This window comes from Coregonus lavaretus (assembly GCF_964263955.1).
Source record: "Coregonus lavaretus genome assembly, chromosome: 2".
In the NCBI taxonomy this organism is placed as follows: Eukaryota; Metazoa; Chordata; class Actinopteri; order Salmoniformes; family Salmonidae; genus Coregonus; species Coregonus lavaretus.
Genome location: NC_139989.1, coordinates 51,416,637 through 51,443,861, shown reverse-complemented (window position 1 = coordinate 51,443,861; position 27,225 = coordinate 51,416,637). Strand labels below are relative to the sequence as shown.

At 47.5% G+C, this 27,225-nt stretch overlaps 2 protein-coding genes and 1 long non-coding RNA gene across 5 annotated transcripts; 2 read left to right on the top strand and 1 right to left on the bottom strand.

Annotated features, from left to right (window-relative positions):
• The first annotated feature begins 2,009 nt into the window (after positions 1-2,009).
• LOC311149457 (PAT complex subunit CCDC47-like) lies at positions 2,010-6,730 on the top strand. Of its 2 annotated transcripts, XM_084186654.1 has the most exons (13): positions 2,016-2,104; positions 2,871-2,937; positions 3,224-3,531; positions 3,658-3,750; positions 3,931-4,227; positions 4,314-4,379; positions 4,519-4,620; positions 4,752-4,862; positions 5,047-5,132; positions 5,301-5,359; positions 5,480-5,589; positions 5,741-5,908; positions 6,059-6,730. In XM_084186654.1, the coding sequence occupies exons 3-13, from the start codon at positions 3,232-3,234 to the stop codon at positions 6,137-6,139; spliced, it is 1,473 nt and encodes a 490-aa protein (XP_084042780.1). In that variant the 5' UTR covers positions 2,016-2,104; positions 2,871-2,937; positions 3,224-3,231; the 3' UTR covers positions 6,140-6,730. The 2 variants fall into 2 exon arrangements, with proteins under 2 accessions (XP_084042779.1, XP_084042780.1); XM_084186653.1 differs by lacking the exon at positions 2,871-2,937 and having other exon boundaries at positions 2,010-2,104.
• A 405-nt stretch (positions 6,731-7,135) lies between these two features.
• Positions 7,136-7,619, bottom strand: LOC311149653. The gene is made up of 2 exons (XR_014615032.1): positions 7,494-7,619; positions 7,136-7,384 (listed from the first exon to the last, which is right to left on the bottom strand). It is a non-coding gene; the product is annotated as an uncharacterized lncRNA (long non-coding RNA).
• Positions 7,620-10,501: 2,882 nt separating this feature from the next.
• setd1a (SET domain containing 1A, histone lysine methyltransferase) lies at positions 10,502-27,013 on the top strand. Of its 2 annotated transcripts, XM_084186433.1 has the most exons (21): positions 10,502-10,517; positions 11,395-11,539; positions 11,630-11,728; positions 11,838-12,108; positions 12,314-12,438; positions 12,605-12,861; positions 13,043-14,744; positions 14,881-15,825; positions 18,499-18,672; positions 18,891-18,972; positions 19,086-19,243; positions 19,555-19,585; positions 19,715-19,910; positions 20,078-20,133; positions 20,234-21,561; positions 21,973-22,324; positions 22,791-22,972; positions 23,427-23,537; positions 23,931-24,050; positions 24,231-24,368; positions 24,664-27,013. In XM_084186433.1, exons 2-21 carry the CDS (start codon positions 11,402-11,404, stop codon positions 24,835-24,837), a joined length of 6,639 nt encoding a protein of 2,212 aa, XP_084042559.1. In that variant the 5' UTR covers positions 10,502-10,517; positions 11,395-11,401; the 3' UTR covers positions 24,838-27,013. The 2 variants fall into 2 exon arrangements, with proteins under 2 accessions (XP_084042559.1, XP_084042560.1); XM_084186434.1 differs by lacking the exon at positions 10,502-10,517 and having other exon boundaries at positions 11,291-11,539; positions 21,976-22,324.
• Positions 27,014-27,225: the final 212 nt, after the last annotated feature.

Below are 27,225 nucleotides of genomic sequence, written 5' to 3'. Positions count from 1 at the left end.
GACAGCCTATAGGGAGGAGGTCAGAGATCTGGCCGTGTGGTGCCAGGACAACAACCTCTCCCTCAACGTGACCAAGACAAAGGAGATGATTGTGGACTACAGAAAAAAAAAGAGGACTGAGCACGCCCCCATTCTCATCGACGGGGCTGTAGTGGAACAGGTTGAGAGCTTCAAGTTCCTTGGTGTCCACATCACCAACGAACTATCATGGTCCAAACACACCAAGACAGTCGTGAAGAGGGCACGACAAAGCCTATTCCCCCTCAGGAGACTAAAAAGATTTGGCATGGGTCCTCAGATCCTCAAAAAATTCTACAGCTGCACCATCGAGAGCATCCTGACTGGTTGCATCACCGCCTGGTATGGCAACTGCTTGGCCTCTGACCGCAAGGCACTACAGAGGGTAGTGCGTACGGCCCAGTACATCACTGGGGCAAAGCTCCCTGCCATCCAGGACCTCTATACCAGGCGGTGTCAGAGGAAGGCCCTCAAAATTGTCAAAGACTCCAGCCACCCTAGTCATAGACTGTTCTCTCTGCTACCGCACGGCAAGCGGTACCGGAGTGCCAAGTCTAGGTCCAAAAGACTTCTCAACAGCTTCTACCCCCAAGCCATAAGACTCCTGAACAGCTAATCATGGCTACCCGGACTATTTGCACTGCCCCCCCACCCCATCCTTTTTACGCTGCTGCTACTCTGTTAAGTATTTATGCATAGTCACTTTAACTCTACCCACATGTACATATTACCTCAACTACCTCAACTAGCCGGTGCCCCCGCACATTGACTCTGCAACGGTACCCCCCTGTATATATAGCCTCCCTACTGTCACTTTATTTTACTGTATATATAGCCTCCCTACTGTCACTTTATTTTACTTCTGCTCTTTTTTTCTCAACACTTTTTTTGTTGTTGTTTTATTCTTACTTTTTTTGTTTAAAATAAATGCACTGTTGGTTAAGGGCTGTAAGTAAGCATTTCACTGTAATGTCTGCACCTGTTGTATTCGGCGCATGTGACCAATAAAATTTGATTTGATTTGATTTGATTTGATATTTCACTTCTCTCATTGACTTCTCAAACCCCGGCCTGGTCTGTTTGGTCTGTTTCGCGAGCGGTCCCGGAAATCTTGCGATGTTGCGCCTCTGGGTTTAGAAACTCTGTGGTAGAATCTACTGTCAACGGAGGTATATACGGCGGAGCTGATGGTCATGTTGGCCTTGCAGTGGGTGGAGGAAGTTAAACAAGACAGAGTAGTTATTTGCTCTGATTCATGTGCAGTGTTAATGAGTCTCCAGTTCTTTAGGTCACGTAGCAGACAAGACCTGCTTTATGAGGTGCTACAAACCCATGGCAGGATTAAACAGATGGATATTCAGAGAAGATTTACTTGGGTCCCAGCCCATGTGGGGGTGGAGGGGAACGAGGCAGTAGATGAACAGGCTACACAAGCACTTAGTAGTGGGGATGTTGAAGTTTCAATGAGCAAGGCAAAAATACTGATATATGCAATGATGGTGCAGAGATGGCAGGAGCAGTGGAATAGAGATAATAAGGGAAGGCATTTATTTCAAGTACAGAGGAAAGTCGGGGAGGGGAGGGCGGCAGGAAGGGACAGAAGAGAGGAGGCTATTTTTACAAGATTAAGGGTGGGACACAGCCAGTTGAATAAGACATTAAATGTGATAGGAAAGCATCCAACAGGAAAGTGTGATTATTGTCAGGAAACAGAGACAGTGGAGCATGTATTGCTACAGTGTGGGCAGTATCAGAGGGAAAGAGAGAGGATGAGATCTAGTATGAGGGAGAAGGAGATACAGGCAATTAGTTTAAAGAGTATATTGAGTAGAACGTCATTAGATATAGTCTCAAATATTTTGTTATCTTTTTTAAGTGCAACGTGGCTGGCAGGTAGGATTTAGTTTCTCCCTGTCTCTGGCCCATACTCCAGTACAGTAGGTAGCGGTAATGCACCATTACGTTGGATGCCAACCGCCGATAAACCCCACTGAAGAAGAAGTACTGTCAACGGGACTGTGCGGAACAGTAAAGATAACGACGGCCCTTAGCGTTTTCCAGAGGAACATATTTTAACACTCCATAGGTATTCATACAGCTAACGTTACATGTGAAGTTTTGTTTTAGTTTGATTCAACTTGATAAATCAGGCTATTGTTATGTTGTCAACTACTTATTAGCTGTAGCGTGGCAGGAACTTGCTCGGTTAGAATGGGAAGAGATGGGGGGATGGGGCACGTTGGCTAATCAGTCAGTGATCTAGTTAGCTAGTTAGACTGTTAACGTTAGTTAGTTAACCAGAAATCGTCAACTGTGGGTGCATATTTGCTAGCTCATTGTAATCTTAGCCATCTGAAATGTTCTATGATTTCAGATAGCCACTCCAAGCTAGCTAGCTAACCAGAGTCAGAGAGTGGATTTGGCTAGCAGAAGACAGCTAGCTCAGCTGAATGTTAAGCAAAATATTTGTAGTCGTGGTTTGTTAAACTGGTAGTTAACTAACATAATCGGACTACGGTGTCGAGAATGATGATGTGTCTATAAAGAATGTGGTCCTCTGTAGCTCAGCTGGTAGAGCACGGCGCTTGTAACGCCAAGGTAGTGGGTTCGATCCCCGGGACCACCCATACACAAAAAAAATGTATGCACGCATGACTGTAAGTCGCTTTGGATAAAAGCGTCTGCTAAATATTATATTATTATAAGAAAGTAACGTGAGCCATCTATTTTTAGAATATGGATGACTTGTGAATGATTAGGGTCACTGGGTCATTACCAAAAACCACAGTCCATGTCCAGTCAGATTGATGGGCAGAATCTATGGCGTTCAGACTGACACATTTTTGATTTAGGTCATTTGACAGTGTCCAGCGCTAGCTACCACTCTCTTGGATGTTGACCTTTTCAGTGGGAGTGGAAGTAAGAGACACATTTTTTGCTGAGACATGAAGTGGTAGTTATGTGTTGTAAACAAACAAGTTACTATCCTGGGCATGTAGCTAAATCAACTCACTGTAATGCAGATGTTTGTTGGAAACGTGTGACAACCAGCCTGTGTGAGACTGACTGAGGCATTCTGTCTAGTGCTGGTTTGACCTTCTGTCACCTTCAAACCCACCTGGTTTGACCTGAATTTACCTTTCCCTCCTTATCTTCCTCCTGCTCGTCTCCTCCTCCTCTCCTCTACCGGCCTGTGCTGGCGCAGCTTCAACCATGAGGAGTGTGTACCTCCTGCTGCCCACGCTGCTGCTTCTCCTGGCACTGCCCGTCTCCAGGGGACGCTACAACGATGACTTTGACGATGGGGAAGACCTGGCAGACTTTGCAGATGACAATGACTTTGCTGAGTTTGAGGATGTGAGTGAGGACACTGCGGCCGAGCCAGAGACGGCCCCTCCAACCCGTGCGGCCCCCCCTGCTCAGCCTGCTGAGGAAGATGAAGATGAGGACGAGGCCACAGTGGAGCTGGATGAAGACGGACAGGAGGACGGCTTTGAGGACTCTGATACACAGGTTAGGGGCTGCAGTGGCCTGGTAGCTTGCATATGACCAGGGACAACTTGGTTGGCACACTATCCCATGCGCTGTATTTTTGGTTTGTGCCAGAACTAATCCATATTTCATTTTGTATTGCTGTAGGATCAAGACATGTACAGCAAGTACGATCCAGACGAGTTTGATGGCATGGAGAAGCCCAGCCAGTCCCTCAAAGACCCCCTGATCATCCACACAGTAAGTTCACTGTTAACACCAGACCAGTGACCATTAAGAAGCCATTGATTCCAGACCTATTTCTTAAACTGTACTCTGACAATCAAGAAGCACATCCCTCTTAAATGTGAGTGCCAAGATGAAACATCTTTAATGTTGTGGTTGTCATGGTGATGAAGTCTGTCCGTCTCCCCCTTCCAGGTGCCGGCCCACCTTCAGAACAGCTGGGAGAGCTACTACATGGAAATTCTAATGGTGACGGGCCTGCTGGCCTATATCATGAACTACATCATCGGCAAGAACAAGAACAGCCGTCTGGCCACAGCCTGGTTCAACTCCCACAGAGAGCTGCTGGAGAGCAACTTTGCCCTGGTGGGTGACGATGGCACCAGTAAGGATGCAGTGAGCACCGGGAAGCTGAACCAGGAGAATGAGCACATCTACAACCTGTGGTGCTCAGGTCGAGTGTGCTGTGAGGGCATGCTCATCCAGCTTAAGGTATTTACAGTGTGTGTGAGTAAGAGAGAGAAAGTGTTTGTGTGAGAACTAGCTGCTGTTTCAATGTTTTCTCTGGTCTGTTCCAGTTTGTGAAGAGGCAGGACCTGCTGAATGTACTGGCCAGGATGATGAGGCCAGTCTGTGATCAAGTGGTGGGTACATATGATGCCTGCATACATGTACATCATCAGTCACATTGTCAATCACCTAAGCGCTCACAAATACTTTCCTAAAGGTAGACCTTTTCTGTTGTCTGACTTGTTATATATTTCTGTCTCTTTTTCTTTGTAGCAAATCAAAGTTACTCTGAATGATGAGGACATGGATACGTTTGTGTTTGCTGTGGGCACCAAAAAGGCCATGGCCCGGATGCAGAAGGAGATGCAGGACTTGGTGAGGGGCGGGCCAACATCACTATACTCTCATTCATTCAGCCATCCAGACACTATTAACCATCTATGAGCCTCAGGCTGTGTGGGTGTATGTATTGACCCGTCTTTGTTTGTGTATCTGTCTGTCCCCAGAGTGAGTTCTGCAGTGACAAGCCCAAGTCAGGGGCCAAGTACGGCCTTCCTGAGCTCCTGGCCATCCTGACAGAGATGGGTGAGGTCACGGACGGTGTGATGGACAGCAAGGTGAGCAGGGGAGGGGACTTCTATTGTGGCCTACTCAATACAGTGGGGACTTTGTCACTAGGCTATTGCAGTGTTCTCTCACTGTTTGTAGTGGGAGAATATGACACATTGAGTACGGTGTGCTACAATTTGATAGACCCCTTGTTTTTCTTTCCTTCACCCTTCCACTGTCTTTGTCTTTCAGATGGTTCATTATATCACCAACCATGCTGACAAGATAGAGTCCATCCATTTCTCTGACCAATTTTCTGGTCCAAAAGTTGTGCAAGAGTAAGTGTGCCTGCAAGCAAGTCCGTTTTTCCACAACATCTTAACTATATCACACAAATGTCTTTACTCCACTCCTATCCCTGGTCTTGTATTAAAGCCTCTGTTATGAAATGATCTACAGCCATTTCTGTTACCTGAAGCTGCCTTCTCAACCCTGTTATGTTTCAGAGATGGACAGCCCTTAAAGCTGCCTGAGACCAAGAAGACGCTGCTGTTTACATTTAATGGTGAGCCAATTGTCTCCGCTTGAAATGCTTTCCAACACTGGCATGCAGCCGATTCGCACATTTCATACATAGTGACTGAATGAAATGTTAACAAATATTTTCTTGTGGTTGTGCATGTAGTGCCTGGCATGGGCAACACGTCTCCTAAAGACATGGACACTCTGCTACCCCTGATGAACATGGTCATCTACAGCATCGACAAGGTCAAGAAGCTCCGCCTCAACAGAGAGGTGAGAATGGCAGGATAATTAGACTACTCCTACTACACCCTCAATCTGGCCTATTGGCAGACGTTTTATTTACTTTTATCTACAGTCTTCCTTTCATCCATCACTGCATCTCCATTCTCACCCTCTATCTCTCCCTGTGTCTGTCCTCCAGGGAAAACAGAAGGCAGATAAGAACCGTGCCCGTGTGGAGGAGAACTTCCTGAAACAGACCCACAATCAGCGCCAGGAGGCTGCTCAGACCCGGCGGGAGGAGAAGAAAAGGGCTGAGAAGGAGAGGATCATGAGCGAGGAGGATCCTGAGAGACAGCGCCGCCTGGAGGTCAGTTCCACCACAGCCCCCCAGCAGAATAACACCCAATGGAACCCTATACACTGGAACACTACACACAGGAACACAGCACACTGTTCATCTTGGCCTTCTTTGTACCTCTTGCTCTAACTGCCTCTATGGTCTTTCCCCCTTTTACAGGAGGCTGCTCAACGTCGTGATCAGAAGAAGATTGAGAAGAAGCAGATGAAGATGAAGCAGATCAAAGTCAAAGCCATGTGAGGATAGACAGCTACAGGGATTCAATCACACAGCTCAGACGGTTTCCACTGCTTCCATCCATCTCTCTCACTTCAACGCCCAGTTCTGGCTCACAGGCTCACACAGACATTCCCATCTCCATGGGTGTCAAGCTTAGCTGTTTCTGTTCTCATGGAAACACTTTGTCCAATCAGTGAGGTTTTCCTTGGCTGTGAGTGAGCTGCTAGTGACAAGCGAGAGGGACAGAGGAGTTTTGCATATCAAGTCTGTCACCACGACAACCCGTGCCAGTTTTTCTGTTTTGACTTTTTCTTCTGCCTAGGTCTTCATTGCTCTTTTCAAAGCAAGTCGGCTCAATGAGCTTTTTAATCCAATCGACAGGGATTTGGGGGTGCACCTCTCGGTGGTAAATAAAATGCTCATATTTTAAAAGGCATGAAGGAATGTGAGGCTTGTTTCATGAGTTATTAAGTTAACACTGGATGCTGCAAGACGAGATGCAAAGTATCCCATTTTAATTTATATCTAAGTGACAGTCATTACAAGCTATGTCTGTCTCTGGTGAATTTCTAAGCAAACATAATAAAATGCACTGGAAGCTATTGAACAATCTCTAATTTCTGTCTTCTTTAGAAGAGTTGTGTCTTGTGGGTAGGTGGTTATAAATGGACCAATGGGATGGTAAGACTAGCTCTACATTTCACCCAAAGATTGAGTCTGCAGTCTATGGGAGCTGCTGGAGGAGATTGAGTTTGTCTAGGCTGCTGGGTTCAAACTAAACTGTCCTGGTGGGTTCAAAATGTCAAGTCCCTTGTCTCCTATATTCTACAGTAGCCTTTTTTGGAAACCAGTTTCTGCCAGCATGTTGATTGTTATTGGGGAGTAAGTATTGGGTAATTTTTATGACCTAGTACTGTAGTTTAACAAATGCCCACCTAGGAAGTCATGTTGAGGACAATTTAATTAAGGACGCTTCAATGTCACTGAAAAAAAACATCTGTGCAGTAATACATACACTATTTTCCAGGTCTTCCTGCCCGCTCTTGTTTATTTTTAGCAGAAAAGCTAGTTATTTATCACACCCAGACAAGGATGGTCAGCATTGGACAGTATGTTACCAATGCAGAGAGCTGAATGGCAGCATCTGATGCCAATTGATAATGTACTGTACTACATCTCGGCCAGGAAGGGTTCCTTGATGTTGTCATTGAGGTGAGCGAAGGTCACTTCCTTGAGGGGAATGGGGCCCACGTAGAACTCATCCAGCTTTGGGAACAAGAGACAGAAATTAGAGATGGCATGCTACAGAGTGGCTTTTAGAGAGTGAGGCTGGTGTGAGTGTATGATGAGTCAGCAAGTTAGTTAGGGTTCTAACCTTGAACTTGGGCACTGGCAGGGCCATCTCTGTGTGCCTGGACCAGATCCTACGAGGTCGAGGGTCCCGCAAATCTCCCACTTGGGGGAACCCAGAGTCCTGGAGAAATGACAAGTCAAAGTTACAATACAGGACATGTACAACAACCCTACTCCGACATAACAAAAGTAATGTAAAAACAATACCAACCGGCACACTGAAATGCACCCCATCATACAGTGCATTTGGAAAGTATTCAGACCCCTTGACTTTTTCCACATTTTGTTACGTTACAGCCTTATTCTAAAATTGATTAAATAAAAAAATATCCTCATCAATATACACACAATACCCAATAATGACAAAGCGAAAACAGGTTTTAAGAAATGTTTGCAAATTTATTTAAAATAAAAACAGAAATACCTGTCGTGGAAATCCTACACAGGGACACTCGAAGTCAATCTTAAATGAATCATTGTTTATTACCAGCATGCTGGAGAGGTTCCAACCAACTCAATGCACCAAGTACACATGTCGATCAGGAGCTCCACCCGGGGCAGTTCTGTTAGTTCTCTAATATACAGACAAGTTATATTTGCATGATTTAGCTTATTCATCATTCATCATTAATTAATTATTAACATTTGCTTCCTTCATGTGACTGACCAATACTGGGTCATGCATGTGACAGACCAATACCACACGAGGCTTCTTCTCTCTAAGCTGAGACCTTGAAACTGAGATATACCTTTCTCAAAACAAGGTTATGGACGTACTGCCAAATTGCAGATACTGATAGTGAGGATTCGTTCAATCAGTCACTTGCATGAACACAGACATTGGTTATTAGAAAAGCACATGAATAGAACACAGAAATTGGTTATTAGAAAAGCACAAACATAAAAATGTCCATCACATACCTTAGAAGTATTCAGACCCTTTGCTATGAGACTCGAAATTTAGCTCAGGTGCATCCTGTTTCCATTGATCATCCTTGATGTTTCTACAACTTGATTGGAGTCCACCTGTGGTAAATGCAATTGATTAGACATTATTTGTAAAGGCACACACCTGTCTATATAAGGTCCCACAGTTGAAAGTGCATGTCAGAGCAAAAACCAAGCCATGAAGTCAAGGAATTGTCCGTAGAACTCCGAGACAGGATTGTGTCGAGGCACATGTCTGGGCAAGGGTACCAAAAAACCTCTGCAGCATTGAAGGTCCCCAAGAACACAGTGGCCTCCATCATTCTTAAATGGAAAAAGTTTGGAACCACCAAGACTCTTCCTAGAGCAAGCCGCCCGGCCAAATTGAGCAATTGGGGGAGAAGGGTCTTGGTCAGGGAGGTGACCAAGAACCTGATGGTCACTCTGACAGAGTTCCTCTGTGGAGATGAGGGAACGTTCTAGAAGGACAACCATCTCTGCAGCACTCCACCAATCAGGCCTTTATGATAGTGGCCAGACGGAAGCCACTCCTCAGTAAAAGGCACATGACAGCCCACTTGGAGTTTGCAGTAAGGCACCTAAAGGACTCTCAGACCATGAGAAACAAGATTCTTTGGTCTGATGAAACCAAGATTGAACTCTTTGGCCTGAATGCCAAGCGTCACGTTTGGAGGAAATCTGGCACCATTCCTACAGGGCTGTGGGGATGTTTTTCAGCTGCATGGATTGGGCGACTAGTCAGGATCGAGGGAAAGATGAACGAAGCAAAGTACAGAGATCCTTGATGAAAACCTGCTCCTGAGTGCTCAGGACCTCAGACCGGGGCGAAGGTTCACCTTCCAACAGGACAACGACCCTAAGCACACAGCCAAGACAACGCAGGAGTGGCTTCGGGACAAGTCTCTGAATGTCCTTGAGTGGCCCAGCCAGAGCCTGGACTTGAACCCAATCGAACATCTCTGGAGAGACCTGAAAACAGCTGTGCAGCGAAGCTCCCAATCCAACCTGACAGAGCTTGAGAGGATCTGCAGAGAAGAATGGGAGAAACTCCCCAATTACAGGTGTGCCAAGCTTGTAGCGTCATACCCAAGAAGACTCCAGACTGTAATCGCTACCAAAGGTGCTTCAACAAAGTACTGAGTAAAGGGTCTGAATACTTATGTAAATGTGATATTTCCGTTTTTATTTTGAATACATTAACAAACATTTCTAAACCTGTTTTTGCTTTGTCATTATGGGGTATTGTGTGTAGATTGAGGGGGGGGGGGGGGGGGGGGAAACAATTTAATCAATTTCAGAATAAGTCTGTAACGTAACAAAATGTGGAAAAAGTAAAGGGTTCTGAATACTTTCTGAATGCACTGTATCATGTATATTTTGTTGTTAACCCTCCGGGTGGCTGGGTCTTGGATGAGCTTATAGCTTTTGCCCCCGCCTGGTGCTGCGGTCAAAACAATGGCCACGTCACACACTAGCTAGGTGTGTTTTGCTGAGGAGTATTTTTTTTGTCCGCTCACACAGGAGTAATATGTTTTTTGTTTTTTTCAGGGGGTTCTGCAGCAACCCTACTTCGCGCGGCTATGTACATAACCAGTGTGTAATCATGTGTGTTTCTGGTTTCACCGCGGTGCCATGTTTGGCCACATGATGGCAGTGTTGTCACTTGATCGTTTCCTTGCGCAGTAGTTATTTTGAAACCTCTTTGGTACTCCGTATGCATGAGATAACTAAGTAAAGAAGTTCAAAACTGGAGGCATGAGAAACATTAAATAATTACATTTTCTGTGTCATCCTGTAAATTATATTATGTGGAATGGGTATCTAAGCCCACGGCTGATAAATTGATTAGCAGATTCGCCACAAGTAGTCATTAACAAGAGAAGGCACATTCGAATAGATTTTAAAATCATATAGCTACCTGTATGTAACAGAAAAAAATAGTTAATATATTTTTAGTCGGTGACGATTGTATTTTGACTGAGTTGACTGTTCCCTTGTCATTTATTTTCGTGGATCTGGATGGATTGTGAAGAAAGTGCTGACGTCGAATGACGAGATGTATTCGCAAAGACTGATGGAGTGCAGGCGAGGCTTTCAGGTTTGTTACGCGATGGCCGCTCGTTTAACATTATTTTGTTTTAGGGCATAAACAAAGATTTCGTGAAATATTACGCTTTGTATGGAAACTACATAGCACTGGGAAAGTATCGACGTCGTTATAACTGAGCTATTGTGCCCACGGGCAAAAACGGAGTTACCTTTTCAGTTTGGTACTCAGTGTTTTTCCTCGTTCGTCCTAGGCCTACTAGCTTCACTTGAGCGGCGGGTTGGTAGTTTCGGATGAAGCGGGCAATCGGTTTGAGGCGGGTTCGGTTAGGCGAGTGAAGGACGTTTAGTAAGCTAACTTAGGTCGATCGATGTACAGAAAGAATGTTTTGAATAACCACTGTCATATTTACGAAACTTAACTAACTAGCCGCCCGGCGAGTTGGGGTTTGAATAGCTAGCTAACTTGTTAAATCGAACTGAGGACGGTAGCAGCTAACGCTAGTTACACATGCTAACCTAGTTTAGATATAGCTAGTTAGTCAAGGTGATACGAAGTATCTACCTAACTAACGTTACAATAAGTTACCGTAGTTATCTAAATCATAACTAGCGGATTGAAAATAGTGGAATGCTATCTAAACACAACTAGCTAGCGTGTGACGTTGTCATTGTTTTGACAGCAGCACCAGGCTGGAGCGAGTTTACAGTATGCCAGAGGTAGGTTAGCATGACAAGAACTGACGTTTGATGCTACGTTGATGTGATCTGTTTTATCAAAGGTTTGCTAAAACATGGTTATGTTTTTTAATCACATACGAGTATGTAGCTAGCATCATGTATACTTGTGCCTGTTATGACGGGAAAAAATGATGGTAACGTTACTGACAACACTTAATTCAGTTACATCTCCCACTTCACTCTTCCAGTTATAGCATGGATCCAGACAGTGAGCCGGATACACAACGAGCTCTCAGTTTGCAATGGAAGAGCTATAAGCTCGTCCAAGACCCAGCCATCCGGAGGGTTAACAACAAAATATATCGATATGATGGGGTGCATTTCAGTGTGCCGGTTGGTATTGTTTTTACATTACTTTTGTTATGTCGGAGTAGGGTTGTTGTACATGTCCTGTATTGTGACTTTGACTTGTCATTTCTCCAGGACTCGGGGTTCCCCCCAGTGGGAGATTTGCGGGACCCTCGACCTCGTAGGATCTGGTCCAGGCACACAGAGATGGCCCTGCCAGTGCCCAAGTTCAAGGTTAGAACCCTAACTAACTTGCTGACTCATCATACACTCACACCAGCCTCACTCTCTAAAAGCCGCTCTGTAGCATGTCATCTCTAATTTCCTTCTCTTGTTCCCAAAGCTGGATGAGTTCTACGTGGGCCCCATTCCCCTCAAGGAGGTGACCTTCGCTCGCCTCAATGACAACATCAAGGAACCCTTCCTGGCCGAGATGTGCGCAAAGTTTGGAGAGGTGGAGGAGATGGAGATATTGTTTCACCCCAAGACACGTAAGCACCTGGGCCTGGCCCGCGTGCTCTTCACCAGCACCAGGGGGGCCAAGGACACGGTCAAACACCTGCACAACACCTCCGTCATGGGCAACATCATTCACGCTCAGCTGGACATCAAAGGTATGACATGGATTCATGGCTTTATGTCTGTGGGGTTTGATTTTATATAAAAAATATATTTTTTATACAAATAACTTCTATTGCAAGTATTATTGAAGAATAGAGATGTTTTATGGAGACATGGTTATTGTCACATTAGTATTTTGCAAAGATATTAGCAACATCCTTGTCTTATGGGTATGTTTGTGTTTGTGTGTATCTGCAGGCCAGCAGAGGCAGAAGTATTATGACCTGATAGTGAGTGGATCCTACACACCCCAGACTGTGCCCACAGGAGGCAAGGCCCTGACAGAGCGGTTCCAGCCCCCAGCTCCAACACAACCAGACACGGTACACTCACCAAGGGCTCATCACAACCATCCTACTGACATTTTCATGGAGGATTTACCTTTATGGTCCATCATGCTTGAGACTCTTTCATAATTTTCTACTGTGTGATGTCTTTGACTTTCTCTATCTAATTCTTCCATCTTCCTGTTCCTCTCTCTCTGTGCAGTCGTCAGATATCAGGCGGAGACTGTCCTCTGAGATAGCTGGCCTGGCTGTGGGCTTGGCTGCAGGGGTGCCGGCTCTCACTCCTGGGAGCACCACCCCCTGCTCTGTGGACACGGGCTTCAGTGAGCAGCGTCTAGACACGACACCCTCCTCCATGGGCGGGCCCTACACCCCAGGCTCCTCCGCTTCCTCGCAGGGAGGAGGAACGCCCTACACCCCTCGCTCTGTCTCACAGGACTCGGGCTACGCTGTTGCCAGGTCAGTATTGGGGTACAAACACCCTTCATAATAGCTCAGAGTTGATCGTTTATCCAAAGGTTTGTTTGTCATTCCAAAAAAGTATTAGGATATAAAAATGTATTAGGATAGTAATAATCAATGTGGTAACTTGTGTTTTATATATATATATATTAACCCTCTTTCTCCTTTTGTTTCTTAGACAAGTTGGATACAGTGCTGGCCCATTGACCAGTGGCTACACTTCCCAGGACATGCTTCCCTCCTCCTCCTGCTCCTCCTCTGCTGTCTCCTCCTCAGTTGGGGCATATAAAGCTCCCCGCTACCCGGAGGACCCCCATGCACCTCCGCAAGACCCCTACCAAAGGTGTCGCCCCACGTACCCCCCTACCGGCCCGTTCCGTCCTAACGAGCCCCCGCTCTACCCCACATACCCTAACGCTGGAGGGGCTGGACAGCACATGGCACACCACCCTGCGATGCCTCCCCCACCTCCTGCACCCCAGTACGAGCAGCCCCCTCTGGCAGACCGGGACCGGGACAGGGACAGGGACTCAGGAGGGCGGTACGGTGCCGGTGGGATCGGCTCTAGAAGGTCATCTTACCAGGAGGCCAAGTATTCCCACCACTCACATCACTCTGAGAGGGAGAGGGGCTACAGACGGGACAGCCTGGGCTCCAGAGAACACGGCAGACACCGTAACCACCATTCACACAATCACAGCAGCAGTAGTAGTAGCAGCAGCCGACGACGGAGCAGCCACGACCGAGACAGCAGGGAGAGGGACAGAGACAGCGACTACTCAAACAGCTCCGACCCCAGATTCAACGCCAACTCCCACCGCTCCTCCTCCAACAGCCTGTCCCCGCCTCCGTCCGCCTACCCCTCCTACTCCTCCTCCTCCAAAGACCAACCCCCTTCCCACGACCCCTCTGTCTCCTCCCGCCTGGAGCCCTCCTCAGTGTACCGTGCCCAGCCTAGTGGTGCTGGTTCTGGGGAAAGGGGGTCTGGGTCTGACAACAAGGACCCCCGATCCCACCACACCCCTCTGCCGCCCCCTCCACCTCCTCCCCTCCCCCCTGCCTCTGTGATAGCGGCGGCTGTAGCCGAGACGCTCAGCGCCCTTGACTTTGGCCAGGAGAGCCCAGTCAGAGAGGAGACATGGACCAAGCCCAAACGCCGGCCCACCACCCCACCTCCCCCTCCTCAGCATCCCTCCACCCCTCCCTCCTCTCCACCCCACTCCTCAATTGCTTCCTCTTCCACTTCACCCTCCTCCACCTCCCTCCCTCACCATCTCCCCTCCTCCTCCACCTCCCTCTCCCCACCCCCCCAGCGAGACTCCTCCTCCCCGGAGCCAGATTCCACCAATGAGAGCCTGCCATTTGTCTACCACAGCAGCAGCTTAGACTCTCGTATTGAGATGCTCTTGAAGGAGCAGAAAGCGAAGTTCTCCTTCCTGGCCTCCGATGAAGATGATGAGGAGGACAGGAAGGAAGAAAGGCAGAGAGAGAAGGCAGCAGTGGCAGCAGCAGGGGAGGGAGGAGCAGCAGCAGGGGAGGGCAGGAGCAATAAGCAGAGGGAGCAGGATGTGGAGAAAGACAGGCGGAGGAGACAAGGAGGAGATGGTGGAGGCCAGCAGAGGAGGAAAGGAGAGAGAGATAGAGACGGCCGCAGAGGGAGGAAGCAGAGAACAGGGGGAGAGGGGAGGAAGAGTCCCACTGTAGTTGCACCAGCTACCCCCTCCTCCTCCTCCACCTTCTCTCCCCGCATCCCCACTACAGATGACCATACTAGTCTCCATGGAACAGGACCTCTGCAGGAGGAGACATCCCAACCTGAGCCTATTGATCCAAGGACCAGACAAGGGGCACACACACCCCCCTACAACGGACAGAGTCAGGTAAGACCATCTTACTCTGTTAATGGAAATATTGTAGGAATCAGATTGTATTGAAACGTTGGTGTATTGTTAGCAGGGATTGTCAGTTGATGCAAAAGTGTGGGAAAATCGTGAATTCTCTCTTTCCTTCATGCAGTCATCCCCTCATTCCTCTGGGGAGGACATGGAGATCTCAGACGAGGATGAGGAACACACCATTACAGCAGTGACCACCCACCACGCCACTCCTTCCTCCATCTCTTCCCCGTCTTCATCCCAGGCCCCCCTGCCCTCCCAGACAGACCCCTCTGCCTCCCCCTCTGACCCCACACAGCACTTTGGCACGTCCATGCCTGCTCCACCCATCCCCTCTTACCCCACTCACCTCCCTCCCCCGGGCTTTTCCCTGCAGCCCCCTCCACCCCCCTGCATCCCCCCACCGCTGGCCCACATGGAGCTGCACCCTGAGTACCCTCCTCCCATGCCCCCACACATGTATGACTATGCCAGCAGTATGGAGCTGATGAACCAGTACAGTGGCGGAGCCCCCATGTCCTTTCAGATGCAGACCCAGATGCTGAGTCGGCTGCACCAGCTGAGGATGTCCTCTTCTAATGGCGCCGCTGCCCCCGGCGACGCCCCCCCTTCAGACTACTACCACTCCATGCCTCCTCCCCCACACCCCCACCACCCTTACATGGACCAAGAGGGGGGTGGCTACGACCAGGACCACCACTACATGCCCCCCCACATGCCCTACGCCTACCCTGGCCCCTCTCAGATGCCCCACCACCACGCCATCCCCCCTCCACACACCGGCTGGCCCCCGCATGTCTTACCCGAACACTACGCGTACCACACCCCGCCGCCCTATGGGACTATGCCTCCTGTGGAGGGAGAGGCCCAGTACGGGGCGGAGGGGGACCCCCAAATGCCCCTGCTAACAGAGAACCCCCACGAGGCCACAGTGCAGCTGGTGCTGGCCACCCTCATCCAGGAGATGAAGAGCATCATGCAGAGGGACCTCAACCGCAAGATGGTGGAGAACATTGCCTTCGGAACCTTTGACGAGTGGTGGGAGCGCAAGGAGACCAAAGCCAAGGTAAGAGAGTGGAACATAGACAGAGCCCTAAACTACGTACCTGGTTTGAGGAGTTAGTGAGGTAACTTTGGTCAACTCGGGATAACTGGTACCATGAAAGTGACTCACCCTTTAGCCAGGTAAATTTCTATGGCAACGAATCCTTCAGAACTAACCTGCAGGCTAACTCAGGGCTAACTCCATTTATCCTGAATGAAGTGTCTACCGTGAGTTGAGGACCAAAAAAATCACATTCCCTCCCTCTCATAAAGATTGCATCATCACCCCCTTCATTATATTAATCAATGAAGGGGGTGTATGCTAAACATACAGTGTGGGAAAAAAGTTTTTGATCCCCTGCTGCTTTTGTACGTTTGCCCACTGACAAAGACATGATCAGTCTATACTTTTAATGGTAGGTTTATTTGAACAGTGAGAGACAGAATAACAACAAAAAAATCCAGAAAAACGCATGTCAAAAATGTTATGAATTGATTTGCATTTTAATGAGGGAAATAAGTATTTGACCCCTCTGCAAAACATGACTTAGTACTTGGTGGCAAAACCCTTGTTGGCAATCAGAGGTCAGATGTTTCTTGTAGTTGGCCACCAGGTTTGCACACATCTCAGGAGGGATTTTGTCCCATTCCTCTTTGCAGATCTTCTCCAAGTCATTAAGGTTTCGAGCCTGACGTTTGGCAACTCGAACCTTCAGCTCTCTCCACAGATTTTCTATGGGATTAAGGTCTGGAGACCGGCTAGGCCACTCCAGGACCTTAATGTGCTTCTTCTTGAGCCACTCCTTTGTTGCCTTGGCCGTGTGTTTTGGGTCATTGTCATGCTGGAATACCCATCCACGACCCATTTTCAATGCCCTGGCTGAGGGAAGGAGGTTCTCACCCAAGATTTGATGGTACATGGCGCCGTCCATCGTCCCTTTGATGCGGTGAAGTTGTCCTGTCCCCTTAGCAGAAAAACACCCCCAAAGCATAATGTTTCCACCTCCATGTTTGACGGTGGGGATGGTGTTCTTGGGGTCATAGGCAGCATTCCTCCTCCTCCAAATACGGCGAGTTGAGTTGATGCCAAAGAGCTCCATTTTGGTCTCATCTGACCACAACACTTTCACCCAGTTCTCCTCTGAATCATTCAGATGTTCATTGGCAAACTTCAGACGGCCCTGTGTATGTGCTTTCTTGAGCAGGGGGACCTTGCGGGCGCTGCAGGATTTCAGTCCTTCACGGCGTAGTGTGTTACCAATTGTTTTCTTGGTGACTATGGTCCCAGCTGCCTTGAGATCATTGACAAGATCCTCCCGTGTAGTTCTGGGCTGATTCCTCACCGTTCTCATGATCATTGCAACTCCACGAGTTGAGATCTTGCATGGAGCCCCAGGCCGAGGGAGATTGACAGTTCTTTTGTTTCTTCCATTTGCGAATAATCTCACCAACTGTTGTCACCTTCTCACCAAGCTGCTTGGCGATGGTCTTGTAGCCCATTCCAGCCTTGTGTAGGTCTACAATCTTGTCCCTGACATCCTTGGAGAGCTCTTTGGTCTTGGCCATGGTGGAGAGTTTGGAATCTGATTGATTGCTTCTGTGGACAGGTGTCTTTTATACAGGTAACAAGCTGAGATTAGGAGCACTCCCTTTAAGAGTGTGCTCCTAATCTCAGCTCGTTACCTATATAAAAGACACCTGGGAGCCAGAAATCTTTCTGATTGAGAGGGGGTCAAATACTTATTTCCCTCATTAAAATGCAAATCAATTTATAACATTTTTTACATGCATTTTTCTGGATTTTGTTGTTGTTATTCTGTCTCTCACTGTTCAAATAAACCTACCATTCAAATTATAGACTGATCATTTCTTTGTCAGTGGGCAAACGTACAAAATCAGCAGGGGATCAAATACTTTTTTCCCTCACTGTAAATGCTAAAATACATTTACATTTTAGTCATTTAGCAGACACTCTTATCCAGAGCGACTTACAGGAGCAATTAGGGTTAAGTGCCTTGCTCAAGGGCACATCGACAGATTTTTCACCTAGTCGGCTCGGGGATTAGAATCAGAGACCTTTCGGTTACTGGCACAATGCTCTTAACCACTAAGCTACCTGCCGCCCATTTAGTAATGACAGAATGCATTTGAAACTTGACGCACAGTAAAACTTGTGTATCTATAAGAGTGGGTAAAAAGGTGCTTGTGCAATGATAAGCACACCAAAGACAGCATTAACACCATAGCCTGCTGAATTTGCAAGATAACTTTTCTTTCAATTTGATTTTGGGACAAATTAAAATGTGGCACTTACTCGCCCATGGATTCATGTTTCAGCATTATCTCGAAGAGTTTGGCGTTCGATTAGCCACGTGCGACATGCACGCACAGTTACAAGCCTGCTAGAGTTGGCGGCAGGCGGACAAGCAATATCCACTGTCGTAGTACGGATGAAGTCTGAGCTAGAATGTGAAGCTAACTGAAGCTGGCTAGCTTTAGAAAACCCTGAGTAGATCTAGCTTGCATCGTAGTATACCCATCTGGTCAATTTAAATGGGTTTCTGATTTCCATTTTTCATTCAAGTTTTTCAAGTCGTACATGGTTTTCCTGTTTATTGTTTTTAAAAAATCCATGATTTGATTTGCCATGATGCCCGTTGGCTTTTCTAAATCCACATCTGTCCTCCCTCCCCAGCCGTTCCAGACCATGGTTCGGGGTGTGGCTGCAGTGAGGGACGAGGACAAGAAGGAGGAGAACAAGGTCAGCAGCAAGCCCCGGGAGCCCCTCATGTCTCTGGTGGACTGGGCCAAGAGTGGAGGAATGGAAGGCTTCTCACTGAGAGGGGCGCTACGACTACCCTCATTCAAGGTAAATAAGTACACAGAGGCAGCAGTTGAACTCGGGAATTGTCAGTTACTCATGTACATTCATTTGTGTACTGTGCATAGGAAATAGAGATGGATTAGTACTGTACATGTATAGAAATTACACTAATACATGTTCATGAATAGACATTACTCCATTCACTTAGGGATTTTTTCCACCATAATTTACCATGATATTAACTGTGTGTGTATTGTGTCCAGGTGAAGAGGAAAGAACCTCAGGAGCTAGCAGAGGTAGGAGAGATGAAGAGACCCAAGACACCGCCAGAGGATGATGACGAAGGTGAGCTTCTGATCCATGACCCCCTCCTTTGGGAATCCCTTTGGGGAGATGTCACCCACCATCTTTGTGTTTCCTATGTTGGCTCACCATCTCTCTCCTCCTCCTCCCCCCAGACTCGTACCATGAGAAGGGTCTAGAGGTAGGAATGGCAGATGGGGAGGGCCACAGGGCTGAGAGGGACAGCAGGCGGAGGAAGAAGACCAGAAGTCGGAAACCTTGGGACCTGGACAGCGAAGGAGAGGAGACTTCTGATGGTTCTTCTTCAGATAAGGTGTGTGTCTGCATGTGCAAAGGATAATTTAGCATGAAAATGTTTCTCCACATAATAAAGTTGACCTTATCTCAAAAATGGAATATATGGCTACAGAAACAATAATGCATGATTCTTCTAATCAGTTGATGATTTCCGCAAGCCATACATACTGGCGGTGTTGTTGTATTTCCCCATAGTGCTGGCTAGATGGCAGCATTTCACTGTGTGCCTCTCCATACTCTGCTGTATTTTGGCTACATTGACTTGGGTTGAACCTGAGACACTGTTGTTTATTATCACGAACTGTGTTCTTTTGTTCCTCTCTGTAGGAGGATGAGGAAAGTGACAAGGAGTCTGAAGGTAAATCTAGCTTTCTTAATGTTGTCCTTATTGAGGCCAATGTGCTGCCCCCCACAGGCTTTCTTCTCTACCTTTTCCATCATGCCATCTTATCATCTCTCACTTCATCTCTCATTTCTTTGTCTTCAGATGAGGCCTTGAGTGCTGACAGCGATGATGAGAGCCTCTCCTCATCCACAGAGAGTTCTTCCTCCTCAACATCATCCTCCTCTTCCTCTGAAGACGAGGATGAGGAGGAAGGAGAGCAGGCCGGGAGTGGACTGGACACCATGGATGAGTCTACGATGGACAGCACAGTTCTGGACACAGAGAAGGAGGATGACCGGTACGTTTTGAACAGTGTTCTTGTTTCTGAATATACTTGCATATACCTGTATATAAGTATCCAAAATGCTTGATATATATTTCCTATGGAAGTATCTTTATTGCAACTTTGTTGCTCAAATGTGTCTGTGGGTTGATACTGACCATTCCACTTGTTGTGATCTCTAGAGAAAAGTCTGCAGCTGCTGTTCCAAAGGCACCGCTCAGCACGGAGATCAAAGCAGGTTAGTCACACATTTAGTTTCTCTGTTATGGATGTTCATTGGCAAATGCCAATGTTGTTTTTCACCTGATTTATAATTTAAATATGTGCCCATCTCTCAGAAATTGCTGCCAGCAAGAAGGATTCATCAACACCCAGCTCAAACGCTCGTCCTCCAGCCCCCCGCCCCTCCTCCTCCATTGTCATTGTTCCTCCTCTCAAGAAGCGACGGAAGACCGTCTCGTTCTCTACCAGGGAGAGCGACTACAAACCCCACCTGCCAACGGTCCCCTTGTCCCCACCTCCCTCCACTGCCTCTCCTCCCTTCTCCCCCATCAAATCTCACCTTCCAGATTCCATCCTCATCGTCTCCACACCTGGAACCACCTCCTCCAAGACTCTCTCACTCCTCCCCTTTGCCTCCAAACCAGGCGAAGGCCACGCCCTCTCTCCCTCCCCTGTTCTCACTGTTCCCTCGCCTGTATGCCCCGAAGACTCCAAAAAGAGCCCTGTCCCTCTGGTGTCCCCCCCAATCACCCCCACCAAGTCCCCCAACAAACGGGGGGCCTCTCCCAAATCCCCCGCCCCCGCTCCAGTGTGGGTGTGTCGCACCGTGCAGAACCTCCCCCTGGACCACGCCTCCATGGTCAAGATGGCCTTCGAGGAGGCCCCGCCCCCCGTCACAAAGGGCCGGGGCAGGGGACGCCCCAGGACTGTCAGCCTGTCGACCCCCACCCCTCCCCCCTCCTACCACACACTCAGAGAGGAGGATGAGGAGGAGAGACTGCAGAGGCTGAGACTCAGGGAGCAGCTGGGAGCATCCAGCCTGATACAGCTGGGCTCGGCCCCCACGGCTGACCTGTCTGTCCTGGCTGATGTGGCCCTGAAGCTGGACCCAGACGCTGGAGACTCGGAGGAGACGGAGACATCAGACGAGGCAGAGGAGCAGAAGATGGAGGAGGAGATGCTCCTCTCTCCAAAAGCCCTACCCCTGGTTATGGACCCACAGGGCCTGTCTGCCCTGCAGGAGCACAACTATTCCAAAGCCCCCTTCCACCTCATCCCCGCCCAAAAGAGGAATGTCTCCAAACAGGAGCCAGGGGTGCTCCTCCCTGCAGACCTCAACCATCATGCCATCTCTGGGGTGCTGGAGGCACCTGAGGAGGTCATAGGGGAACCCCTGCCCTCTAGGGACAGACACCAGGCTGAGTATCTGTCTGGCATGGGGCTGCTGTGTGAGGCTGGCAACACGGCGAAGGACGCTGTGCTGGCACCTCTCACCCCATCAGCCAAGAGGAAGGGAATGGTAGCGAGGGGGCGTGAATTGGAGGAGATGGGCAAAGGGAAGAACAAGAAGAGGAGGAGGAAAGACAAGGAAAATCTGGAGTTGCAGCAAATGAAAAAACAGAAGGAACATCAGACCAAGAAACAGAAGAAGAGGAAACTAGAGGTGTGTGAAATGTTTTGTGGGTTTGTGCATGTGTCAAGTGTCACAACTAAGAAGTGTTGAGTATGGCGCGTCAAGCACGTAAAAATAGGTTATTGCTCAACCACAGCTTACATTTACTGTAACTTTGTCATCTTAAAATGACATGCAAAGCAACTTTGTCTTTCCTCAATTGCACAAAGTTTCACAGCTTGACAGTTAAATGGTCAAATTGTCATGTAAAAAACAAATGTTACTAGTAAATTACCATCTAATCCAGAAAGTCCCATCCTAGGACCTGTATGTGCCTGTTACTGGATAATCTTAGTTCCTGTGTTGACATCTCCCCCTCTCCCACTCTGTCCTTGTTCCTGTCCCTCTCCCACTCTCTCCCCTTCCTGTCCCCTTCTCCCCTCTCTCCCTGGTTCCTGTCAGGAGGTGGACCTGGAGGAGGATGTGGACGTGGAGCAGCTGGAGCCGGGTGAGCTGTCTAACACGGAGGACGAGGAAGAGGAAGAGTGGGACGATGTGAGGAAGAGCGAGCGCCTCTTCCTCCAGGAGGCCGGGCTGACGTCGTCGCAGCGTTGGCCCAAGCCCATCCCAGCCCCGGAGCCCATCACATTTGACCAGCGCAGCGAGTTTGAGCAGATGACCATCCTTTACGACATCTGGAACTCTGGTCTAGACGTGGAGGACATGACTCTGCTGAAGACCACCTACGAGAAGCTGCTGCAGGACGACCACAGCACTGACTGGCTCAACGACACACACTGGGTCCACCACACTGATATCCTTTACTACTGGCACTGCTGGGATGACTGGCAGGGCAGGGGGTTTGGAACGAGGGTTAGAAGCCCTGTTTGTGTATTAGGATCTTCCATGTGTTGAGGCCTCTTATGAACAGTTGAGCTGTGTTTATAAAGTAATCTTCCTGTATGTGGAAGTCAGTGGAGGCTTCTGAGGGGAGGACGGCTCATAATAATGGCTGGAACGGCGCAAATGGAATGGTATCAAACACATGGAAACCATGTGTTTGATATATTAGATACCATTCCACTGATTCCGCTCCAGCCATTACCACGAGCCCATCCTCCCCAATTAAGGTGCCACCAACCTCCTGTGGTGGAAGTAGATTAAATGGTGTGTAATGATGAATGTGTATTTAGATGGACTGGTGTGTTATGAATGTGTGTTTAGATGGACTGGTGTGTGTTCAGCAGTAACTGTTGTTAGCCTTAATGTGTGGCCTGCACTTACCAACATCCCCAACCCGCGGCGTAAGAAGAAGAGTGCAGACGGGCAGCTGCGGGAGCACGTGACGGGCTGTGCCAGGAGCGAGGGCTACTACGCCATCAGCAGGAAGGAGAAGGATGTCTACCTGGATCTGGAACTGCCTGAGCAGGCCCTACTGGAGGCTGCCGACTACGATGCCTCGGTACGCACACCTCACTTTACCATCTCTTTCCTTTTTAGACTATATATGGTCTCTGGCTTTTCATACAATGGTATCATGTTGTTGCCTTTCATAACCTCTGAACACAGATCCTTTGTTCCAATAAGATGAATAACCTTTGGTCATTGAATACAGGGAAGTTGGTGATTCATTATTTTGATCAAAACAAGTAGTGTATTTCTTATTTTAGCATATGCTTCACAATGCTATAGGAAGTCCCGCAGAGTTTGTCATGCAGATGTATTCAACAGCTTTGCTGCGTCTGCTCGTGGCAATGAAAATGAACTCGCTCAACCCCAGATTAACTATTTTATTGGGCATTTAGGTCAAAGTGCCTCTGGCTCAGTAGTATTTAGCTCAAGGCCATGTGATAGTGTGTGTCACCGTGTGTGTGTCACTGACCCCATGTAACCGTCCTTCTGCCCTCCCCCCTCAGGGCTCAAACAGGCTGCTGTCAGAGAGACGGTCGGAGCAGCGCCGCCTCCTCAGTGCCATAGGCATCCCTGCAGTCATGGACTCTGACCTGCTCAAACTCAACCAGCTCAAGGTACACAGCAGCCTGGAACTATGTGTACCACTGACATTATGTAACTGCTGTGTTGTCGCTGGTCTACAACCACCGTGTCATTTCCCATGGGTTTCATGTTGAGAACTTACGTCTCTACTGTGTAATGAAGACCTTGACCTTTTAAACCCATGCCAGTGTGTTGATAATGAGACTTTGACCCAGGACTATGGTGAAATCTAGAGGAAAGGCTGATATTGCATTCAATCCAGTTGTCTAGACAAAGCTTGATGATGAGTTGGTTATTTGAATCCGTTGTGTAGTGCCGGGGGGGGGGGGGGGGGGCAGGACAGTTTGGGGAAACCCTGGTGTAGAGAGTAACTAAAGGATTATTGCACCACTATGGCACTAACTCGTACTTCCTTCCTTCCTCAGTTCCGTAAGAAGAAGCTTAGATTTGGCCGCAGTAGGATCCATGAATGGGGCCTGTTCACCATGGAACCCATTGCTGCTGACGAGATGGTCATTGAGTATGTGGGCCAGAACATCAGACAGGTACTGGTCATTGTACTGCTTGAATATGTAGTGTGTAGGGCCATATTGTAGTCTGTACTTCATTCATCCATAGTGTGGTATCATAGCATTAGCAATAGACACATGACAAACATCAGTGTTGGTCTTTCCTGGGTGTTCAGCTGGCATCATTGTTTGTGTTTGTGCCCGTTTCTTTGCCAGATGGTGGCTGACAACAGAGAGAAGCGTTATGCCCAGCAGGGCATCGGGAGCAGCTACCTGTTCAGAGTGGACCACGACACCATCATCGATGCCACCAAGTTAGGCAACCTGGCACGCTTCATCAACCACTGCTGCACTGTGAGTCAGCCCACACCTACACAAGCAAAACTATACAGGTTATAACAATGGAGTGACGCAACATGACGACTAAATAGAAATACATACGTTTCCATCATACATATTTAGTGACTCTGATACACACATTTCCATCATACATATTTAGTGACTCTGATACACACATTTCCATCATACATATTTAGTGACTGATACACACACAATGCTCACAGTAACATTGACTGGGAAGATCCTCTCTTAAGTCATTTTGTTTTCTCTGAATTTCCCATAACTGGTCTCCTTCCTCTTCCTTCCCCAGCCTAACTGCTACGCAAAGGTGATCACCATAGAATCCCAGAAGAAGATTGTGATCTACTCCAAGCAGGCCATTGGCATGAATGAAGAGATTACCTACGACTACAAGTTCCCTCTAGAGGAAAATAAGATTCCCTGTCTGTGTGGAACAGAGAACTGCCGTGGGACGCTCAACTAGAGACCACAGCAATGACCACACTCACACTGAGGGGTGGCAGTACCCCGTTTCAGTCCCTCCTGTCCCCCTCCACAAACCCCCGACTATAACCAAGAACAAAGCCATGGTTCCAACACACCCACCACCAACAGCCCCCCTCCTGACCCCAAAGCCCACCTGCTCCTCCAGACTGTCAAACAGTTGTCTGTACCATATCCAGGAAACAGAGAGACACACGCAACGTTTGCACTGTTCACACACTTTAATTTACCTGGGGTTATGGTTTATTATCTTAGGGGTTGTGAGACCCTCCCTCCCTCCCAGGGGTGTGATTAATATTCGGGCCCCCTCTCCTGTACCCCAAACCCCTGAAATTCAGCATTAGTCTCCGCTGTAGCAGGATTTAGTAACTTAGGACCACTTGTTCCCGTTCGGTCAAGCGTAGAAGGTTTTTTTCCCTAACCTATCAACACTGGTTTTGTGCGTCTTGTGTCCGCCCCCGCACAGATAGGCAGTGGTCCGGAAGCTCCCACTAACCCCAACCCTCTCTGCCCACACACAGACGCACAGGATTTACAAACATATTCAGGGTTTTAAAGGCACTCGTCGCGGCGCAGTTTTAGTTACACACTCTGATCCATTGGGACTTCAGTTATGCAAGATTTCCAAAAATGAAGATTGTTTGAGCTTTGTCATTTTATAGTATTGCATATTCTTATTATTACTATTCTTGTTCTGATTTAGTTGCGTGAGCTGTAAGTGTCTTACAGTGAAGTGAACTTCAGTGTTCCCACCACCGTCCCATTTATCCTCTAGTACACCCCCTCCTCCTCCTGGGTGCGTGACTCTCCCCTCTCACCAGTTTGTGTTTGGATGAGAGACCATAGACTTTTACAAATATTTGTTTTTCACCATGCTACAAAAGGACAAATCATTTGTAGATCAAATAGTGTGTGGCGTCAAGTCAGTTTATCTTTAAAGCCTAAAATGGCTGCTGAGTTTGTCTGCAGGTTTAGCGCAATTAGGAATGCTTTGTTTGTTCCTTTTACGTTCCCCTTGCCCCTTCGTGATGTTGTCCCTTCTCACGTTAGGATGCAGAGAAGGGACCTGACCTGTGTGTGTCTCTGTATCTGTGTGTTTAAGAGAATGTATTCTTACACGAGCGAGTATGTTTTTAATCCTGTTGTGTGAATGTGCTCTCACTGTCAATTTGTGCTTTTGAACAACCTGCAAATGTCAGGTTGTCTGCGCATTTTGTATGACATGGTCAAGGCACACTGTCAGGAAAACTGTTTCTATGAAATCTCTATTATTTGGCAAACCATTACAGACAAATCTGTTTACAAACATAACTCTGCCCCATTGACCCCTATTCAAGCGTTGAGATCTGTGTATGTTGGACTTTGTCATTGAGTGTGTTCTGAATGGTTTTAAAGGGTAAACTTATCTGTGTAGATCAGATCTGGTAAATCTAGTTTCTAGTTAAGTCGATCTCGACTTTAGACAATACCTTTATTTTTGCATTTATTAAATGCATTGGCCTATGACTATTTTTAACATGAATAATAAGAAATATATATTTAGGCATGTTGATCTTCACTATAATAAATTCCCCTCTCTCATAGGAAATGATGGGTTAGCGTACCCCAGACCGTCTCTGTGGAGTATCTGTGTCTTGGCCTAATATGTAGATGAACCTTCAGATCAATCTGTGTTTGGTAGGTGAATCAGAACCGGGGGGGGGGGTCATTTTTAATTGTTATCCATTTTTCATTGTTATCCATGCTCTCTCAACTCAAGCAGTCGCTGTCCCAAGTTTTTTTATCTTTGATTTCGATGTTTTAAATGTCACAAGGCCCCTCCATGTTCTGTTCCAGCCACAGCAGAAAAGTCATCTATATTTCTTGTTGCAACTGGCGCTTTTCAGTACAAACCAACCCTCTAACTTTTAAGTAAAATATGGAGAGAAAAAAATTCAGACAAATGTACATATTGTAGAGGTGTTTGTTTCTCGTAGAAACACACTGGTTCCAATCTGTAAATATGTTGTTCTTTTCCTACTTCCCATGAGGAAAACTGTACATACCTTCCATTCAGTTATTTTTCTTTTTAATTTGATTTATTTTATTATTTGCAATATTTCTCTTGTATTAATGCGTTGGACCCTTTTATTAATGGTGCATTAAAATATTTTTTAAAAAAAGTGAAAGCTTTGTTTTAGTTTTATTTTGTAATGCCTTGGTTGAGTGTCTGGACTTTCCGCTACTAGCCCCTGGGTTGTCTAAAGGGTGTGTTGGTAAATTCACTCTGGCTATCTACTGCGATTTCAGAGCACTCTCGTACAAGTGTGCCTGAGTGCAGAATAACTGAGGAATTTATACAAAAGCGCAACAACCGTTGAATGTCAGT